This window comes from Pinus tabuliformis, chromosome 1_1 (assembly GCF_031772625.1).
Source record: "Pinus tabuliformis cultivar Carrire ecotype Pingquan chromosome 1_1, CPIR1, whole genome shotgun sequence".
Lineage (NCBI taxonomy): Eukaryota > Viridiplantae > Streptophyta > Pinopsida > Pinales > Pinaceae > Pinus > Pinus tabuliformis.
Window position 1 is genome coordinate 959,570,942 of NC_142297.1, and position 18,776 is coordinate 959,589,717.

General features: G+C 35.2%; 1 protein-coding gene across 1 annotated transcript; it reads right to left on the minus strand.

The window, feature by feature from the left end:
* Positions 1 to 5,442: 5,442 nt before the first annotated feature.
* LOC149217672 (uncharacterized) lies at positions 5,443 to 16,610 on the minus strand. The gene is made up of 2 exons (XM_089391400.1): positions 16,239 to 16,610; positions 5,443 to 5,713 (listed from the first exon to the last, which is right to left on the minus strand). Exons 1-2 carry the CDS (start codon positions 16,519 to 16,521, stop codon positions 5,643 to 5,645), a joined length of 354 nt encoding a protein of 117 aa, XP_089247526.1. The 5' UTR covers positions 16,522 to 16,610; the 3' UTR covers positions 5,443 to 5,642.
* Positions 16,611 to 18,776: the final 2,166 nt, after the last annotated feature.

Consider the following 18,776-nt stretch of genomic DNA (forward strand, 5'->3'; position numbering starts at 1 on the left):
CACACAACATTCATAGCCACCTCAAATCTTGGACAATTGAGACTTACAGGAATCCGAATTCAACATTTTCTTGCTCACATTAGTGTAAATCTCCTTGACCACAATTTGGAATGCAGACAATACATTTCTATTATCCAGAGCCGAGGTCTCAATGAAGAACAACCCCTCTGATTCAGCAAGTTTCTTCCCATCTTCCACAAGAACTTCCCTTATATGAGCTAAATCAGACTTATTCCCCACAAGCATTTTCACGACATTGCCATCAGCATGCACTGCAACATCAAAATTTACATGAGTTTGAAAATGGCTTGCAACATCACATAGATGACAACCAAAAGCCAAAGCCAATTTCAAAGATGCTCTATAAGGCTTCACAACAGTAATTGCTTGCAATGAAAAAGCCAAAGCCAGAGCCAATTTCAAAGATGCTCTACAAGGCATTACACATAAACTGCTTGCAATGTTAGTATCAGAACTAAGGAAGATTCTATCACATCAAACCCAAAGATGATCCACAAGGCATGACACCCAGACATCAATGATCCATAAGGCACAGCACAAAACTGCCCATAATATTGGTAGGAGAGTGGTGGAGTGCTATTACTTCAACCCAAAGATAGCTTCAGAGTCTACCCTATCCCCCAATTGTAATAGAAAAGTTGTTCCAAATGTTGTTGATGAAGTTCAACCTTTAACAAGTGTCGTGTGAAGGAACCATTCATGTAGAGTGGCTAAATAAATTTCTTGTGATGTTATATGACAAATGGCATTTCTGTCACACATAAGGCATATACATGAATCATGTTTTGCTTAGACAATGCTCTGTTAGTCTAGGGTTATGTGGTTTTTGGTGTATGGACAGTCAGTAAGGATAAATATTTTTAGAGTTTGCATATGGCATTCAAACACCAAAGAAGCCTAATTTAGTATCATTTATTTTAAAATGCATAGATGTATTTGGGTCCTATAATGAGCATTTCATCTATATAAAGTGGTGATTGTTAAATGTGTTTTTTTGCAGAATAGTTGCCAGTATTGAAAGTGTTGCAGTGTAAATGAACACAAATTATCTGCTTTTTTTAATTATATATGATTGAAAAACATGTTGAGTATTAGGAAATAGATAATTGTCTACTTGTTTAACATGAATTTATTGTTATCTTATTTTTCAGGTTCTTGAAGTGTAAAAAATGGTGCAAAAGTGGCGTTTATGCATTGAAGTGTCCTGCTTTCCAAATCCAGGTCAAGCAGTTATTAAATTCATCCTTTACAATATGGCAACAAATCATTTATTTCATGGAAAAAGAGAAGTGCCTGGAATGACGACAAACAATGAGGCATATTACATTGCCCTTGTTGAAGGGTTAAAAGAGGCAAAACAACATGATGTCAATGATATTGAAGTCTTCACCAACTCGGAGTTGATATGTAATTAGATGAAAGGCATCTATTGGGTTCGGAAGGACAATTTAAAACCTCTTCATAAGGAAGCAATAAATTGGAGTTGTCAATTTCAACATTTTACCATCAATCGCTCTGCAGATATTGAAAAGATGTCCATTGATATAATGTCTAGAGCATTTTTAAGCACATATGTAGATGTCAAATATGACATAGGATCACCATCCACTGCAACAGAAATCATTGATCACCATCAATATAAATCCCCATTGTGCGAATGGGTTGTTGTTATCATTTTTCTGGGGTCTATCATAGCATGGTTCCTTCACTAAAGAAGAACCTATTAATGTTTTATTTTTCCCCAACATGCAATTATTACGGTTTTTTGTATGGGAGACAAATTTATGCACAAATGTAATATATTCCATGTACATGGACAAATGTATTTTGAGAAAAGTAACTGGTTCATGGTTTTGTGATTATCATCAATACATTATGATGTTGTCTGATACTTCCAAACACCTTCTCAGATCTTTGTTTCTGGAGTGATATTGATATGCTATGTGATTTGTTCGTTGGTTGTTGATCAATGATGAAAGGTTTCTTTACTATGTTTATAAGCAATTTATTCTTAATAACACTTATTTCTCAATCACCCAGTCACTCTTCCCATCTCCCCCTTGGATTTCATCCCAATAGTTTTCCCAGATCACAACTCTATTTTGGCTTGACTTCTCTGTATTTCAGATCTTGTGCTTGTGGATTTATCATGATAGTAAGGACCTAGTCTTTTTAAATCAAAGCAAATCTTGCTCATGCTCAGTGTGTCATAAGTAAGGAAATGTCAATATTTCTCCAAGAAATCACATCCATCATGATGGTCTACTATGCTAAATCTCCCATGTGACCACTCCACTTCCTCCAAATCTTGCACTAGTTTTTCCTCTACAAAGGGATTCTTAGATAAAAACTAGAAAATATGCAGTTGGTGTTCTGGCTGTTCTTGTAAGAGAGCTAAGAGGATTACTTGTAGTTAGTGAAACCTTTGCAATCCCTCTAATAGTCAACCGTTTAATATTGGGTTCATCTTCAGCTAAATGCAAGGACAATTTATTTCTGTTTTGCTATCATTGTGTTGCAGTGGAAGTGACAAAATTGTAAATAGTTTGTTGAGATTGCCATCATTAATGCCTTGTCTGTATAATCTTCTCACATCTAGTACTCCTAAAGCAAAAAAGAAAGCTCGTTCTCTTCTTAGAATCCTTCACAGTTGGGACTCTTCAAGAACTACTCAAACAATTCTCTTGCCCGAGACTGGCAATTCAGTCACTTCAGCACACTAGTGAAGCAGCTGCCAGTTTTCCACCAATTCATGTAGGGGCCTGGCTTTTACTTGTACAGATATTCTTTGGCAGACAAGAATCAAAATAAATGTAAATATCTCTGTTATTCAACAGGATTTTGTTTTGTACAGTATTTAATCAGTCATAAAGGAGATGGACGACATAGAAATTCGGGGTGTCCAACTCACCTCTGTAATTTACCCTTCTAGGAGATGCCTAATCGCTCCCACATGGTCATTGTGGCTTGATGTACCTTTGGGTCCCATTGACCTTATTTGATCATTTGTGTAATTGATATAAAATTTCTATCTTATCAAACATGTATATTTGAGTTGGACTAACTTAATTGATATGTGCCCACTTTTGCTAAACAGTACATATCTTATGTCTGTAATCTGGATTAGGTATTCTCACACACAACCATCATACCATTATCAGCAAGGTCATGACTTTTGTTTTTTAGGTTTTACTCCTTATCAGTAAATCTATGTTTAGGTTTTACCCTCCACTTTTTTTAGTGAATAGATTGAGGAATGTGATTGCACAATCTTGCTAGAATATTTCCTTGAACATGTATGTTAACCCAACTAAAAGGTTACAATTCATAAGAGTTAAAATATTTCATGCATAGTATGGAAATTTATTAATATAAATGTTTTTGCATTTATGTAATTTTGGCCTAATTAAATTATCTCATACAATATTTTGGAATGGGAAATTTCCCACCAATGTTTCTAAATCTTTTTTGTTCAGTCAATGGTTGTGAAGGAGGATTTTGTTTCTAAATCTTTTTTGGCTGAACAATGTGAACATATGTAAAATGTAATGTTCTGCTAACCTTAAAAAAATAAATGTAACAATTGGAATAGTTGAGGTGAGTGTTATTGCTTTCATGGTTCACTCTGGTATGTAAAGTTTCTTGACCAACAATTTTCTTTTTTTCAAGAACATTCTCAAATGTGGTTTAGAAGAAATCTTTAGATTTTGGAGACTTATACGATGAAAGTTTTAAGAGATGTTTATATGACTACTGAATATGAGTGTTTTGAATGGTTGTTGATGTGCTTGGTTCTTGGCCATCTACTACATACCTTCTTGTTTCAAGTTTGTGGTTGTGTGTGCACTTGCCTTTTCTCTATAAATATATTTCTTTGTAAAAAGTCTTTTCACTGGTTTTCCATAATCAACCTGTTTCTTTTAGAGTAGTCATGATTTTTGTCAAAATCTGGCAGAAATTTTGGGAAAGCTGGGTTATAACTGTCAAACTTTAGGATTTTGGGTATCCAGGTGGTTTTTGATGGTTCTGAATCCATTTCCACCATTTAAAAAAAAAAAAAAAAACCATTCAAACACCCAAATTCTTACCCAAAAAAAATTCCGACGCCGTTTCTTTTTGGTTGAGAGATTTCCTGTGTTACCCTTACATAATGCTAATACCATGAAAGGAAAAAAATGACCACGTCCAGGGTGCAATCTTTAAGATAAGGTAATGTCAACTTTTCATAAATTTAAAAGAATAAAACCTCTCAAAGCTGTTTGATGTAAGGTAATGGATCTATCCATAATGCCAAACCCATAGCTTCAAAAATAATAAATCCACGTATATGCTTCATAAATGCATGGTTAAAATCCATATGCTTTATAAATGCATGGTGAAAATCGATAACTGAAAATTAATAATTCCCTCTACATGCTTCATAAATGCATGGCCATCCCATGGGACTTTGTTATTTCTGATTATTATGGCCATTCCCTTTTGAGGATACTCCAGGCTTTGAAAATACATATGCTACATAGATCGGTTTCGGATTCAGTCTCACAACAACAACAACAGCTAAGAAGTATGGAAGAACAATTGTAGCTTTTTGTTTCTACTAAAAAGCAGTTAACACAAGACTGTAAACAAGAATTTGACTTTTGGTTTTGGCTCTATTTCCTTGTTAATATAAGCAGTCCTCATTTACAATGTCATTTTATAACATACTGCCGAAGGTTACAGAAGGACTAACAGAGAGAGTGGGGAAATTGAAGACAACATACAGTTCTGGCATCAAAGATATGCATAATCTAGCCCATGCACTTGATGAAACGTCCCTGTCAAGTTTTGAGAAGCTCAACTTAATAGTATCTAAACAGTCTTCAGCTCTAGATGATGTAAGATTCTGCTTTGTCACAATTCACAAAGTAGTGAAGTGAAGAGTGGATTTATATATATTTTACTTGTGTGCAGGTTTTGGCCATTACTGTTTCAGAGACTGATGCAATGCTCTAACCAACTCAGACTTTGTAATCAATATTGCCAGTTATATGTACTCTAATAGAGTAATCTTTTGCCACAAAATGTTGTTTCTTTGATTTCCTTCATCTAAGGTCTCTTTCAAGCTACCCTTCAATATCATTTGAATTATACTGAAAACATGGAACATGCTTATCATTTGGGTTACTAACGATATCTATTTCATGTATTTTAATTGATACACAGTCACATCGTGGCACTTTAAGATCACAATTTTTACTACTCCGTTAGGAACAATTAGAAAATATTTTCTTTATGGGAATTTACACAAAAAAATCATAAATAGGAAAACTTTACTATGGCCATATATATATATATATATAGATATATATAGTTGCTTCTTGATCTGAGTTCAAATTTTTACAAATCATCACTTTTTGAGTGAATAGAATTAACCACTGCGACAGTAAAAGAGGCACACCAGAGGATAGAGAACATAATAGCTCAAAGAAAGGAGTAGCGAATCCAATACAGTGCATAAGTTAACAGCCTTAAAAGTTTCCTCAGCTCAAATCTGTCCACTTCAATCAACAAAAATCTGTGTCCCTTCCATTTGTCTCTTCAAAGAGCATTCAAGCACCTTCAGGGCTTTTGCTATTTAGTCATCTCTTAGCTCTCTTGCAGAATGCATGTTTCCATTTGTCTTTGCCCTTTCTGGAAGGAGTTCCTATGCCTGCAAAATTCAGGATCACAAATAAGGAGTAGTCTACAAGACAGTTAACACTTTATCACAAGCATAAAAGGACAGAACATCGTTCAGTGAACATCAACAAATCATGAAGAGGGCATGTTTAAAATAACATAACAATCTACTACGCTATCATATACTATTCCATGGAGGCAAAATCAGCTTGATGAAGTCATGAAAATCCAACGAGATCTTTGACTAGAGGCAAGGAATCAAAAATCCAACAACAAAAAACGCAATGATAAGGTTCAAACTTCGTTGGCCTTTGACCATCTAACCATAACTTTATAAAGATGTAAAATATAAAGATATATAAATCTAATAAACATAGAACCATGAACATAGGTATGAGAACATAGTAACTACATGTTTAAGTATAAAAATCAAACATGTTGCATGAACATAAATAAGTAAAGAGATTCTATTTGACAACGAGCAAATTTTTCAGTGACCATGAACAGATTATGAAAAAGGTATTTTCATAACAACATAACAATGGGAAAACATAAATATACTTATCATATGATAAAGGGCCACCTGACGACGCCATGATAACCTAGCTTATCTATTCTTTGTGCATACCTCATTGATTCCCACTAGAGTTGAAGTCCTTCCATAGATGATCAGTCATGGTAGAAGATGATGCTTCTCCACTTATTCTATAGTTACCTAGAAAAATGTCAAACATTATCGCAAAGAAATTTTCTAGAGCATCAAGGTATATATGCACACACAATGAAAGAGTGTCAAATGTACTTGGCATGGCAGGTAAGGTTGGATGGTCTTGCATCTCCCTTTAGTCTTGGGTTATCGCCATGGTTGGGGATTGTTGCATTGCTGTAAAAATAAACATACCACATGTTAAAGAATAGTGATGATTAAATACTTAAATCTAAAACCATGACTCTATTCAACACATGAAACTAACCTGGAACCATAGACACGACATTATTTAATCGATGACGTCCTCGCTTATTGAGGTATTGAAACTCAAATGGTTCATATTCTGATGGATCAACATTTAAATCAATTTCCAAACAACTGTTTTTTCTGTTGCTTCTTCTTTTCTTTGTGGGGCTAAGGAAACTCTTTTTCCTCTTCAAATATGGATCAAGAGAACCCAATCTAGGTGTGAAGTCAAAATCAGTAACGTGCAAATTATTGGCTTCATCCAACATTTTTTTAAGCATACCAATCAACTGGATTGTCTTTGCCAAAGTAGTAGGAGGGTTATCTAAAATGAGATGTGTATAGCTAAACAACTCCTCCCTTGCCAAATGAAGTGCATCGGCATCTGCATCAACAACATTTGTGGCCATAAGAGTAGCATCGATTTCTGCATCATGGTTTTGAGGCTCTATATTGATCTCAAGTGAATCATTGCATATGTTATCCTCTGCATGTTGATGAAGCAATGGATTTGAATTATCCGAGTGGAAATACAACCAATTAACCTTTATGGCATGCTTGAAAATGTTTCCACGAATAGACCATGGACATTCACATGTTATAAAATCGTTACGATACCAGGTGACAAGGTATTTTTTACCTCGATCTGTTTGACTTCTCACCCAATAAGCACGGGTTATGTTCTCATGAGGACAACAATCAGTATCCATAATTTTTCTTGCTCATTCCACTGATGATTCTAGCTGCTTTTCTCTCTTATAGTTGTTTAGAAATCCTTCTTCTTTTAAGATTTCCTTGAACCGATAACAAGGTTCAACTGTTGTTAGTAACATATGCAATAACCAATCCATCCTTCGGGCACATTTTTTCCTTCTATCAGATAGAAATGTTGTTTTTAGGTAACAATGGTATGATTCAACAGCATTATTGGTCTCCTGATTTGCATGAGGAAACTCCCGACAACCTTTAACCCACATACCTAATTGCAAATAGAACGATGTCAGTCTCACTATATCACCTTTTTAAAAGAAAAAAATGCATATAATACGAAAAATAATGTTTACTTACGAATCTTATCTCCAGTGACCCAATTCTTGTTGAAATAGTCTAAGAACTTCTCTTCATCCGCAAACTTGATAAAAAATTGATTGATTGCATCTTCCATTTCATAATTGAGAGTGTGTTTCATAATGAAACCTAACTCACTAAACATCTCCTTGGCTTTTATGGAACTAGTGGCCAACCGATTGAAATTTTTCAACCAAGCCCTCCGTACATGCCAAACGCATAAGATCACATCACAACCTGTGATCCTCCTGCCATATTCAATGCATTTTAGTGTGGTATTTTTAGAAAAAATGCAAGTTTGGTTATATCATGACAATGTTAAAGTTACCTCAAGGCACTGATTTCAGCCAGTGCATCATCAACCATGAAAGCATTGACTTTCCAATCAGGATGGGTTTGGAAACACTTGCGCATGAGCTGCTCCAACCATATTGCAATATCATCTGATGTGTTTTGTGATGCCACGACCCATGCAACAGGCACCCCGCTTTGTTGTTCATCAAATGCCACGAGTGTATACAACTGATACTGTCATTTTCAACATTACATAAATTCAAATACAAGTTATTAATCATTCTGAATGTATACAACTTAAATAAATATATTCAATAAATCATTGGCATCTGACTTACCCCGTATTTATTGGTGTTAAATGTTGAATCCATGGCTATTAAGCTATTGTGTGATAGCTTGACCATTGTCTCCAACATCCACTTTGTTTGAATCCCTATTATAAAAGGGACCTCCACACCATTGGGCTTTTAGTAAAAGAAAAAATCTTCCCGATGCTTTTGATATCAAAGGTTTACACTCATTTCATCTTTTTTGTGAAGTTGATAATTTCCCTTCGCTAATCTATTATAGATGTTTACAATATCTTTCCTGCATAAGAAGAAATCTCTATCTCGAGCTGCCACATCGATGTCAACATGTCTTTTAATGTGGGTTCTATACACTACATCAATAGGCACTCCCAAAAAGAAACAACTCTCTACATATGAAACAATATCCCTTGAAAGCTTTGGCCTATGCAAGGCCCTGGTCTCACCTGAAGTGTCACATTGACCATGACAAGCCCAACCTTCCCCATTTTCATGTTCATACATATTGAAAGTTAATATTGCTCTATCAGGAATTTCATGCATAACTTTCATAATAAAGTGGCATTGGCAACCCCTCTTATGCACAAATGAGGTCCTTCGTTTAGCTGAAAGATTTCCTCTTTTGTCCTCTGGGCCAAATGAACAATGATAACTACACCAAAAATTTAAATTGTTAGTACATACAAAGAAAGATAACCTTGGTTTCAAAAGATCTAAACAATATATATTTTAAATACTCACATATCATATTGCAGTGCAGCGGTAGCTCTTTCTTTTGGTTTTTTCTTTTGTTTTTCGTATGAATTTACATGGAGCAATAGGATTTTCTTCCTCTCTTTTGATAAAGTCAGCAACTTGTCGTAATGGGATTACAGCAACTTGATCAATACTATTGTTTTTTCTATTTATTTCCGTCCAAACCAGGTCTTTACTAGAGAACATCATTTTGCCTTTGAGGTCTTGCACCTCAAGATCCATGATATATTGCCATTTGCTTTGCTTGCCCATTTTGAACTGATCTGGTCAAACAATATGCAAGGACATCAAAACTGAAATTTCAATCTTAGCAAGTTATCCAACATATATATATAAATATAAAACCTCTTTTATGCTTTTTTTGATGTCTAAAATATCAATCACTCAATAATGACAAAAATAAATAGCACAAAAGGACGCAAAAAAATTGGGATGCAAGCATTTCATTTAAGATGTTGCTTCTTGCCTCATTCGCTTTGAACAAGGCGTTCCTTAAAGGAAAGATTCCTTTGACAACATGAACAAATGCAATCCAATGAATGTTGGCCATGTTTTTTTAGGGTGACCATTTGCTAAGCAGGAGTAGACTTGAATGAAAGGGTTTTCTACAATGTATGTTTACATCACAACTCTACTAGTAGTCTATCCTCAAAGATTCTCGGTGCTGCCATAATATATGTGAAATTTATAGTAGGAAATCATTACACTCACATTCCACTACCCGTGGCAAAAGAGATGTGTTAGAACAAAGAAAAGGCAATGAAATCTACAATACCAACACAAACACCAAGAGCACTAGTGAAAGTGATTCGGTCCGGCCTCATCCCTGCCCTCAACATTCAGACAAAATAACCAAGTGCCTTCTCCCCATCCCCAGTGTTTGCATATCCTGCAATGATTGAATTCCAAGAAACCAAGACCTTCTCAGGCAAATTCAAAGGGGGGAAGAAAAGTTACCAACTCCTGGAAGCAAGAAAGCAAATTGCTTGAATTTGAAACGAAAACCTGTCCTTCCAAATCTGAAAAATCTTCTTGAATTACTTCAAGATTCTCCCTAGAATATCCTCCATACAGTTGTTCTTTAGGGATAGCATGAGTAATGCTACATGCTTCATCTTCTCCACATACCACAATATGAATTTCCTCTTCTTCAATGCTTTCCTTTGTAAAAATTGCATTATCACGAGGAAATAAGGACACATCCCCTGCCTCTCTAGCTACAGAGAGAACATGAAAATAAGTCCTTTATATCACAGGTTAGCTTAGTCAAAACTTCATCCAAGGAGATTGTTTCATGTATATAATTATGTAATGATCACAAGTCATTTCAGTGCAATTTTGGCGTGAACTTCACTTGTGTTTGCGGTGTTGGTTTGTTTGTTTGCACAAGTGAGCTCCTGCAACCCTCTACTTGACAATGTGGGGTCCGAGAGGCCTAGTGCAGAGTATAAGGCAAGTTCATTTTTATTTTTTGAAAAGGTTTATTATATCACTTTTGCTTGCCATCCTTTATAGTTAGCATATCTTGCAGAAATATTGGTAAGTGTGGATTCCATGATTAATCTACTTACAGGTACTACCAAAGTACTAACGGGACAGAAATAGTCCGGATCTTTATCGAATGTTGAACATATTTGCTGATATATTTCATGTTCTTTTATGCAGTATTTGGCTTTTTCACTCTTACCACACACTTATCCCACCAGATATTGATGTGTGGGTATTTTATAGTGCATTGACTATACATGGCTCACCCTAGAATAACATCGAGGTCTTCCTATCCATTTCAGTGATGGCTCTTATGTGTTGAAGAACATCCTTTTGAGTCCCTTATCTTGGTCTAGATTTGTGATTCTGGTTTCTCAATTGATGTCTAGTGCCATTGGTGTGTCCTCCATCCATCTTTGGCCTTCCTTGGTTGTATATCTGGCTATAACATGTGCTTTGGCCAACCCACTTGGATCCCTCCCTTTCTGATTAGGATCTGCCTTGGGCCTCATGCACTTGTTAGGGTATTAGTTGAGGAACCTCCTTTGAGTCCCCCAAACGTCCCTAATCCATTAGAGCATACTGTTTGAGGCACACACTTAATTAGATTTCCTATAACTTAGTGGTCTAGGCATGCACTCCAAATTGTAGATTGTTTTAAGACTACCACACCTGTTTCCAGCTTCCACACTTTCCTGCATTACAGAGAGTGGGCTTTTTGGAAATTACCTATGGTTAGGCCCATTTGACTATGTACATTCGGTCAAAATCTATCATTTGACTCTTTTCAAAAAGCCGCCTATCCAACGGTCTCTATTCTCACTCTTGGAAATACCAAAATTGTCGATTTGAACACTCTGCAATGATCTCATGATCTCCTTCCTCTCTTGGGCTTGCTGGTGTTTGTTGTCTCTATGAACCCTCCACCTATTTGGAGGTTTCTATAGTTGTTCTCTTCCTCTCCTTTTAGCTTAACCCTCCATTTGCTGCTTAGGTTAGCTTGATTGAGTTGTTGACATGGTCCCTTATTCACATCTAGTCATCCAATCTCTCCTACTTAAAGGGAGTTCAATGCAAATCTTTGGATGAGGAGATAACCTTCACAACTGAGGGCATACGGGTCATGCATACTTTCATTTTCCTAATTCATCTTTAGTTGTGTAATTTGCTTGTTGCTATTGTTCATTTCATTAGGAGATAGCATATCTAAACTTGTTTTCAAAATGTGAGAAGTGCTATACAAGTACATAGAGTAGGGTCTAGACTCTAACCCTCTTTGCTACTTCTTGTTTGACTCTTTTCCTTTAAGCCCTTGTAGCTTGTGATAGACTTACAGTATATGAGGGTTAGAGGAATTCCGAAATATTCCCGAAAATATAATTGAGTTAAATTACTGAAACGACTAGTTAAATTTTGAGTTAAATTGTTTTGGAAGCGTTCACATGAATATGTACATGATGCTTTCTCTTTCTTTTCATTTGGCGCTTCACTTGGCTTATATTCGTCCTCTCGGCCCTTAGTTCTGCTTCTCTGCCAACAGCAGGGATCTGCTTTTGAATTAATGTGATCAAACTATTGTCAGGCTTTTCTGACATGACATGAAATTTAATTTATGATTTTTCTTAAAAGTGGGGGGTTTGTCTCTTTACAAAGCAAGGGCGTATATGGTTACAACAAATTCTCGGATTTCTGAAAGTAGTTAATCATGAAAGTAATACTACTAAATTTTTTCCGCAAGGTTTACTGATCTTGAACATCATTTTGGAGATGTGGCTAAAGTAATATTCCTCTGTTCTGTACTAAAAGATTAACCGATTTCTCCCTGGTCTGAGTTTTGCTAAAAAGGCCTGTGCATTGCTCAGGAAATTCTCTGTTCTAAATATCGTTTTCTTCAACTTTCAGCTCTTACTATACCAGATAGGTGATGTCAAATCCTTGTTAACATTTTAGATGGGACAATTTATTTTTCTACTGATCAATTTGTAAAATTGTCATTAGCATACATATCTGCATTTTACCACTGAGCAAACTACCTCTCATTTCAAGCATGCATGCAGTAGACTAGTGGGATACTTCATGGAAACCAGGTTCGGGTGAGATGGAAGTTCTTTCTTCTAGAACCATATTTGTTTGCTGTGCATTCTTAGTAAACATTAACAGCCAATCAAGGGGCTGTGAGCTAATGATTGGCTACTTGCATTTCCATCTTATCCATTGAATTTTACATTATTCCCATTTAATGAATAAGATGGAAATGCAGTAAGCTAATGATTTGTTGCTCACTGTCTAATGGTAAGAGTTTGCCATGCATTATTGCCTTTACATCTTTTTTCAAAGATGATGATTATCTTGACCGAATTTTATACCTCTTACGAGATGAAAAATTAATTTTTAAAATTTAGGTGCTTTTGGGAACATATGGTTCTTTTCAGGCCATGATCCTATTTGTTTGCTGTGCATTATTGCATTTACATTTTTCCAAATGTAATGATTATCTAGATAGAGTTCTACAAGTCTCAGGATATGAAGAGATCGTTTCGAAATTTATGTTTATTTTTATTTTTTTTTATCCTTATGGTTCTTTTTAGGTGATGGCCCATCACGGGCTTGATATTAGTGAATATCCTTTTTATTTTTATTAAGGAAAAAATGTGTAGGCTTTTTAACTCCGGAGAGATTTTCTGTAAACGAAAATGACATTTCTGTGCTTGATATTGCATTAAATTCTATGGCTAGTTTCTGGTAAATGATTTGTAATTGGCTTAGTGCATTTTTGAGTTTTGATGTCAAAAATTGATAAGTAAACTTTCAAAACTCTCGGGACATTCTACTAAAATCATAACAATTGTGAGCTGGAACTATATTTCCTTGGGGCTTTGAGCACAATTTCACTTCGAAGTCACTGTGGAAAGGGTGTTGTCAAAACAAGGTCGAAGTTCTGGCAGTGTTGATGACTTCGCCATATCATTCTAGTTTTCATAGACTTTTCTTTTTGTTTCAATTTTATGCCACGCCCTTTTGCACAAGTCCAATGCCTCCTTAATGTGTGTAAAGTATGTGTTCCATTTTGTATTTTACAAGAATTTTTTTTTTATATAAAGTTCCTTAACATTCTAGTCATCAGATCCTTGACATGCTAGTGCAGGTTAATGGCGGGCTATCTTCCTCTCATGTCCTTTTACTTCATGTCATTTGGAAAAACTCGTAAGTTTCATATATTATTTTTTCCTGTGACTCTTTTCCTTGCTCTCTCCCCTTCCATTGTTCAATTTGTTTTCTACTCTCCCCTTTCGTTGTTTAAATTGTTTGTCACCATGAGGATTCTGCCTAGGCTCAGATTCATTGACATCAATTATTAAGTTCCTCCCTAGTGGCTTGCCTCATCCTAAAAGATCTGTTTATAGGTTGCTTGTTAGTGCCTTATGCGATCCCTTCTTAGGTTGCCCATTAATGCTCTATGCTTCCCTATTTGCCTTCCATTCTAACTTTTCCTATCAACTGCCCCCTACTTGGTTGCTAGCTCTCTCTTTCAAAGCTCCTGCTTCCTCTCTAAGTTATATCTTAGAACATCAACCTACAAGGTGAAAATTCTTTGGTCCTTTAAAGAAATCGTTGACATATCAAGAAGGTTGCCCATTATTGCCTTATGCTTCGTTATTCTCCATCCGTTCTAATTTCTCCCCTCAACTGCCCCTCTTTACTTGGTTGCTAGCTCTCTCTTTCGAAGCTCCTACTTCGTCTCTATCTTTCTCTATCAAGCTACAGGGTGGAAATCCTGTGCTCCTTTAAAGAAATCCTTGACATATCAAGACAGAGGTATTGACAAGGAATGCTATGACTCATCAAAGGTTGAGATGAGTGAAGAAATCTTATCATTGGTTAGTGTGAGGATTTTGAAGTAGTCTAGATATTGGGGCTCGATCTGTGTTAGACCAATTTTGTGCGGGTGATATTTTTTCTTTCTTCAGGAAACTAGGGTGGAAGGAAGCCAACTGTAAGTGCCCACTTAAATCTGGTTCTAGAAAATGGATATTTGTTGGGGAGTAAATCATATTGATATATTAATTGAATATCTTCTCCATGCCTTTTGTGATGGTGAGTTTCAGGAACATGCTCTGACTAATTGTCTCACATCCTTTATAGTTTCAGGTTACGATTTGGAGTATAGAAACAGTTCAGCATCAGCACCAGCACCATCAAATATTACACCACTTCAGTCTCCCCTTGGCCCTTCCTCAGTTGGCAGCCCAGACACATCTTATACAAGTAGTTCCAGAGGTTCACCTCCAAAGCAATCCATATCCCCTGATGCTCTACCAGCTAATCCTAATTCCACTAGTGATGCAACCCATTTAAGCTCATTTTTTCTGCACAGTGCCCTCTCATTTATAGTCGCTATTGCCATTCTTACAATTATCATTTAATTTATTTCTGTGCAATGAAGATGTCTCCGAAGTCCGGGGACATGAATTTTTTATCACAGAACATAATTCTTCTGAGGGACCGCAGACATTAGCTCTGTTGCCATTAACAAAGGTTCAGTAGTCTGCTGCAATTCTGGTATTATAAAATCAGTTTATAATATTTGTAATGAAATGTTCTTTATTTTTTATTACAGGAATATAGAGAACAATAATTTCAGCGGTGCAATTCCTGCCAATCTTTTGCTCCATTGTTCGTTGAAATTCAAGTATTATATTTCCACACAAATTCCCTTTCAAGATATTTTCCAGATCAAGAATTTTTCATATTTTATCGCAAAGCGGAATAGATCAGGCAAATTGGCCTGTATCTGCCAAGCCTTCTGATTCCATAAGGAGTTTGTGTTACATTTGATAGGAAGATCTGGTGATCCAGCGGCTGGACCACCTGGAAATACTGGTGGATTTACGGGCTTGTAAAGCACGAGTGCTTTCAAAGAGAAACTAATTAGAATGACAATCAGTGAGGGCGAAAGATCCACCCAGCTTCGAGGTCAAAGTGAAGGCTATGCAGAACGCCACAAGCGTGCAAATGCAGAGGCAACTTTTTTTGTTATAAAGTCTCAGAGAAAAGGGAACGTGGTGAATAGTAATAAACAAGAAGTGTGGACGAGCAGTTGTAGAGGAAATAGAATATTAGTTGCAGCTTACAGTGAATCCTGTCATAGCCGGAGTGTGAATGTTTCTTGTCCAATTTTCTTATTCTTCTCGGTAAATTTATCACTCTACTCCTAAATGCATACTGTCATAATTAACGGGCTTGTAAAGCACGAGTGCTTTTTCATCATTAGGGACCGCAGACATTGGCTCTGTTGCCATTAACAAAGGTTCAGTAGTCTGCTGCAATTCTGGTATTTGGACTGGCTGCGGTAATTTTGATGTTTCAACTAGAAAACCCCCTTGCATCTATACACATTGTTGATCCCCACAGAAGATTGACAAATCCGGCAGATTTCAAGCACTTTATCCATAAAAGAACAAGAAAGAAAGAAATAAATCCAAAACTGACATTTGCAATTCTGCAAAATAATCCGAAACTGTTCCTGATTTTTCCATGCAAACTGTTGAACTTTTACAAATAATTCAGGGTTTTAATGGCTCCAAACTGGCGGTTAATATGACTGAGGAAATTTAAACAGCCGAACAAACCTGATACTTCAATAACAAATGACATTTTTTTGGGTATGGTGTGTTAGTCCAGTGTACCTGGGTGGCGAGCAGCAGAGCGGAGAAAGGTGAGTGACGAATTGCATAGCGGGAGGCGCCGAGCCGAGGCCGAAGATGAGTGAGCAGCCCACGATCTGTCAGGATTTGTCAGGATTGCCAGCTTCGATCTGATCTGCATGGAAAAATCAGGAAGTGAATGCGGAGCGTGGCGGAGCTGGGAGAGGGTGGGCGAAGGGATTGCCGGCGGCTCGACAATTTTCCGTGCGGCGACGGAAACCGGCAATTCCTCCGCGCCTAGGTAGACTACTCCATTCTTTTCCATGTTTTTTTTATCTGCTTTTTGTTTTGGAGCAACGAGCTTTCTCTAGATTTTCTGCAGGCGACAAGACATCTTATTCTTTTCCAAATTGGTTTCATCAGAGGACTTCTAACCTACTATGTTTTCTGGGAATACTATCCTCTATTTTTTTATTAAATACCTATTGTATCTTGGTCCTTGACAACAATAGCGTACTTTCCTCTTTTTTGCATGAAGGTACTCTATGTTTTTCTGTATAGGACTGATTGTTGTAAGTTTGTATGTTCTTCATATGGCGACAATGAGAGCTCTATTCTCATATCAATGTATTTTTCCTATACAATCAATTGAAATTGTTTTTTCCTGCTTGAAAAAAAAGTATGATTTCTTTTAATAATAAGAATTATATTTAGAAATAAAATAGATAGGAAAAATTATATTTAGAAATAAGATAGATAGGTGAATATAATAAAGAACTAATAAATTTTCCACTTCATTCTATGAAAGGGTAAGTCTTTTCATTATAGTCATATTAATCAAACATCTAATATTTTGTTTTAAATTAAAAGCTTTCTAATTAGAAAGAAAATAGATAGGTGAATATAATAAAGATATAATAAGTTTTCCACATCATTTTATGAAAGGGTTCTTTTGATTATAGTTATATTAATAAAGCATCTAATATTTTGTTTTAATGAAAAACAGTCGTTCTTGTTTTATATATATATATATATATATATATATATATATAATAAAATATATTTTTATTAAAATAAATATATTATATATTATTATAATTAAAATGGATTATATTTTATTATTAACATGACCATAAGAGAAGGAAGAACTATTTTTATAGAATAAAGATTTTGAATAAATTCACCTTGACAAAATTGTAAAGTTTTTTTTGGTACTTAAAATTTATATTGGTTTTAAAATGTACGAAGACTATGTAAAATGCGACACTCTTTTATTGCTATTTTCTTATAAAACTAATATAGATCCATTTTAAGCATAGATCTAACATGAGCTGAGAGGGATCAAATTTTTTCATGTGCAAACTTATTTTAGAGTGCAAAAATCAATTTGTAATTATTCATTATTTAATTTGTATTTTTTAATGCTATAGAGATTACACAATGCTTGCATTGAGCCATTTTATCAACACACATTAAAATGGTTTTTTTGTTATTAATATATTTTTAAGTATATGTCAATATTAATTCATATTAAAATATTTTATTCCTAACCCACAATGGATATTTTAGTCTATACAACATTAAAATATTTTCTTTTAACGTGATATCATATGTTAAAATATTTTTGAAACGTATAACGCTTAAACATGTTACTCATATTTTTTTACTTGTAATTACTTTACATTAAATTATATTAGATCATATGGACTCCTAATTAAACATGCATTATATATATATTATAGTCGACATTTCTTTTCTATTTAGAGAATATATATTTTTTAAGAGGGGCACATGTCAACTCCAAGTTGAGCACGAACATACTTACACATCGCCTTCACACTCGGTTATCGAATGAGCCTCTTGGCTCAATTATTGAATTATTATCACTTGTATTATTATATGGTTAATTTGTATGACTAATTAGTAAAATAAATGAGGTTAGTAATTGAGTATTGAGCTAAGAAATGACTTTCTCCATGTGTTCAATACGAATAAATTCATGAATATAGTTTATAAATAAGTTTATTTGTACAACTAATTAGGAAAAGAAATGGGGTTAGTAATTGAGTATTGAACTATACTCAAGTTTAATAAGAAATGACTTTCTCCATGTGTTCAATATAGATAAATTCATGAATAGAGTTTATAAATAAATATTTTTTATTTATATTTACTTATTAATTAATTTTGTGAGTTCAAATTAAACTAATAGCATTGTGATCATATGGTTGTTTACTATGTCGCAATTATGCCATATTTCATTGTATAAATCGAACACTAGAAGTGACATGGAATCATGGGGAATCATGGCTCCTAAGCATTGGAGACAAACCAAATTCACCCAAGGTGGAAACCCCACCTCAAGTCATTGTAGAGATTAGAACCCCAACCGAGCAAGCGATATTACATTCTTTTGGGAAAATGACAAACATCTTTAAGGATTGGGTCATCATCCAAGGTCAAGGTAAAATAAATGATCAAAGTTAAGGAAGGGTGTTGGAATAAAAATAAAGACAAGAATTAAATTTCAGTTCAATGTCGAGGATAGACAAACAACCTGCAATATTATGAAAGAATTCC

What these genes read in the sequence shown, in the direction of transcription:
- LOC149217672 (XM_089391400.1), bottom strand. Translation starts at nt 16,521, where the DNA reads ATGGAAAAGAATGGAGTAGTCTACCTAGGCGCGGAGGAATTGCCGGTT. An exon ending in CTCTGCTGCTCGCCACCCAG is followed by an intron (nt 5,714 to 16,238) that starts GTACACTGGACT and finishes TGAATTTTGCAG; the next exon opens with GCATAGGAACTCCTTCCAGA.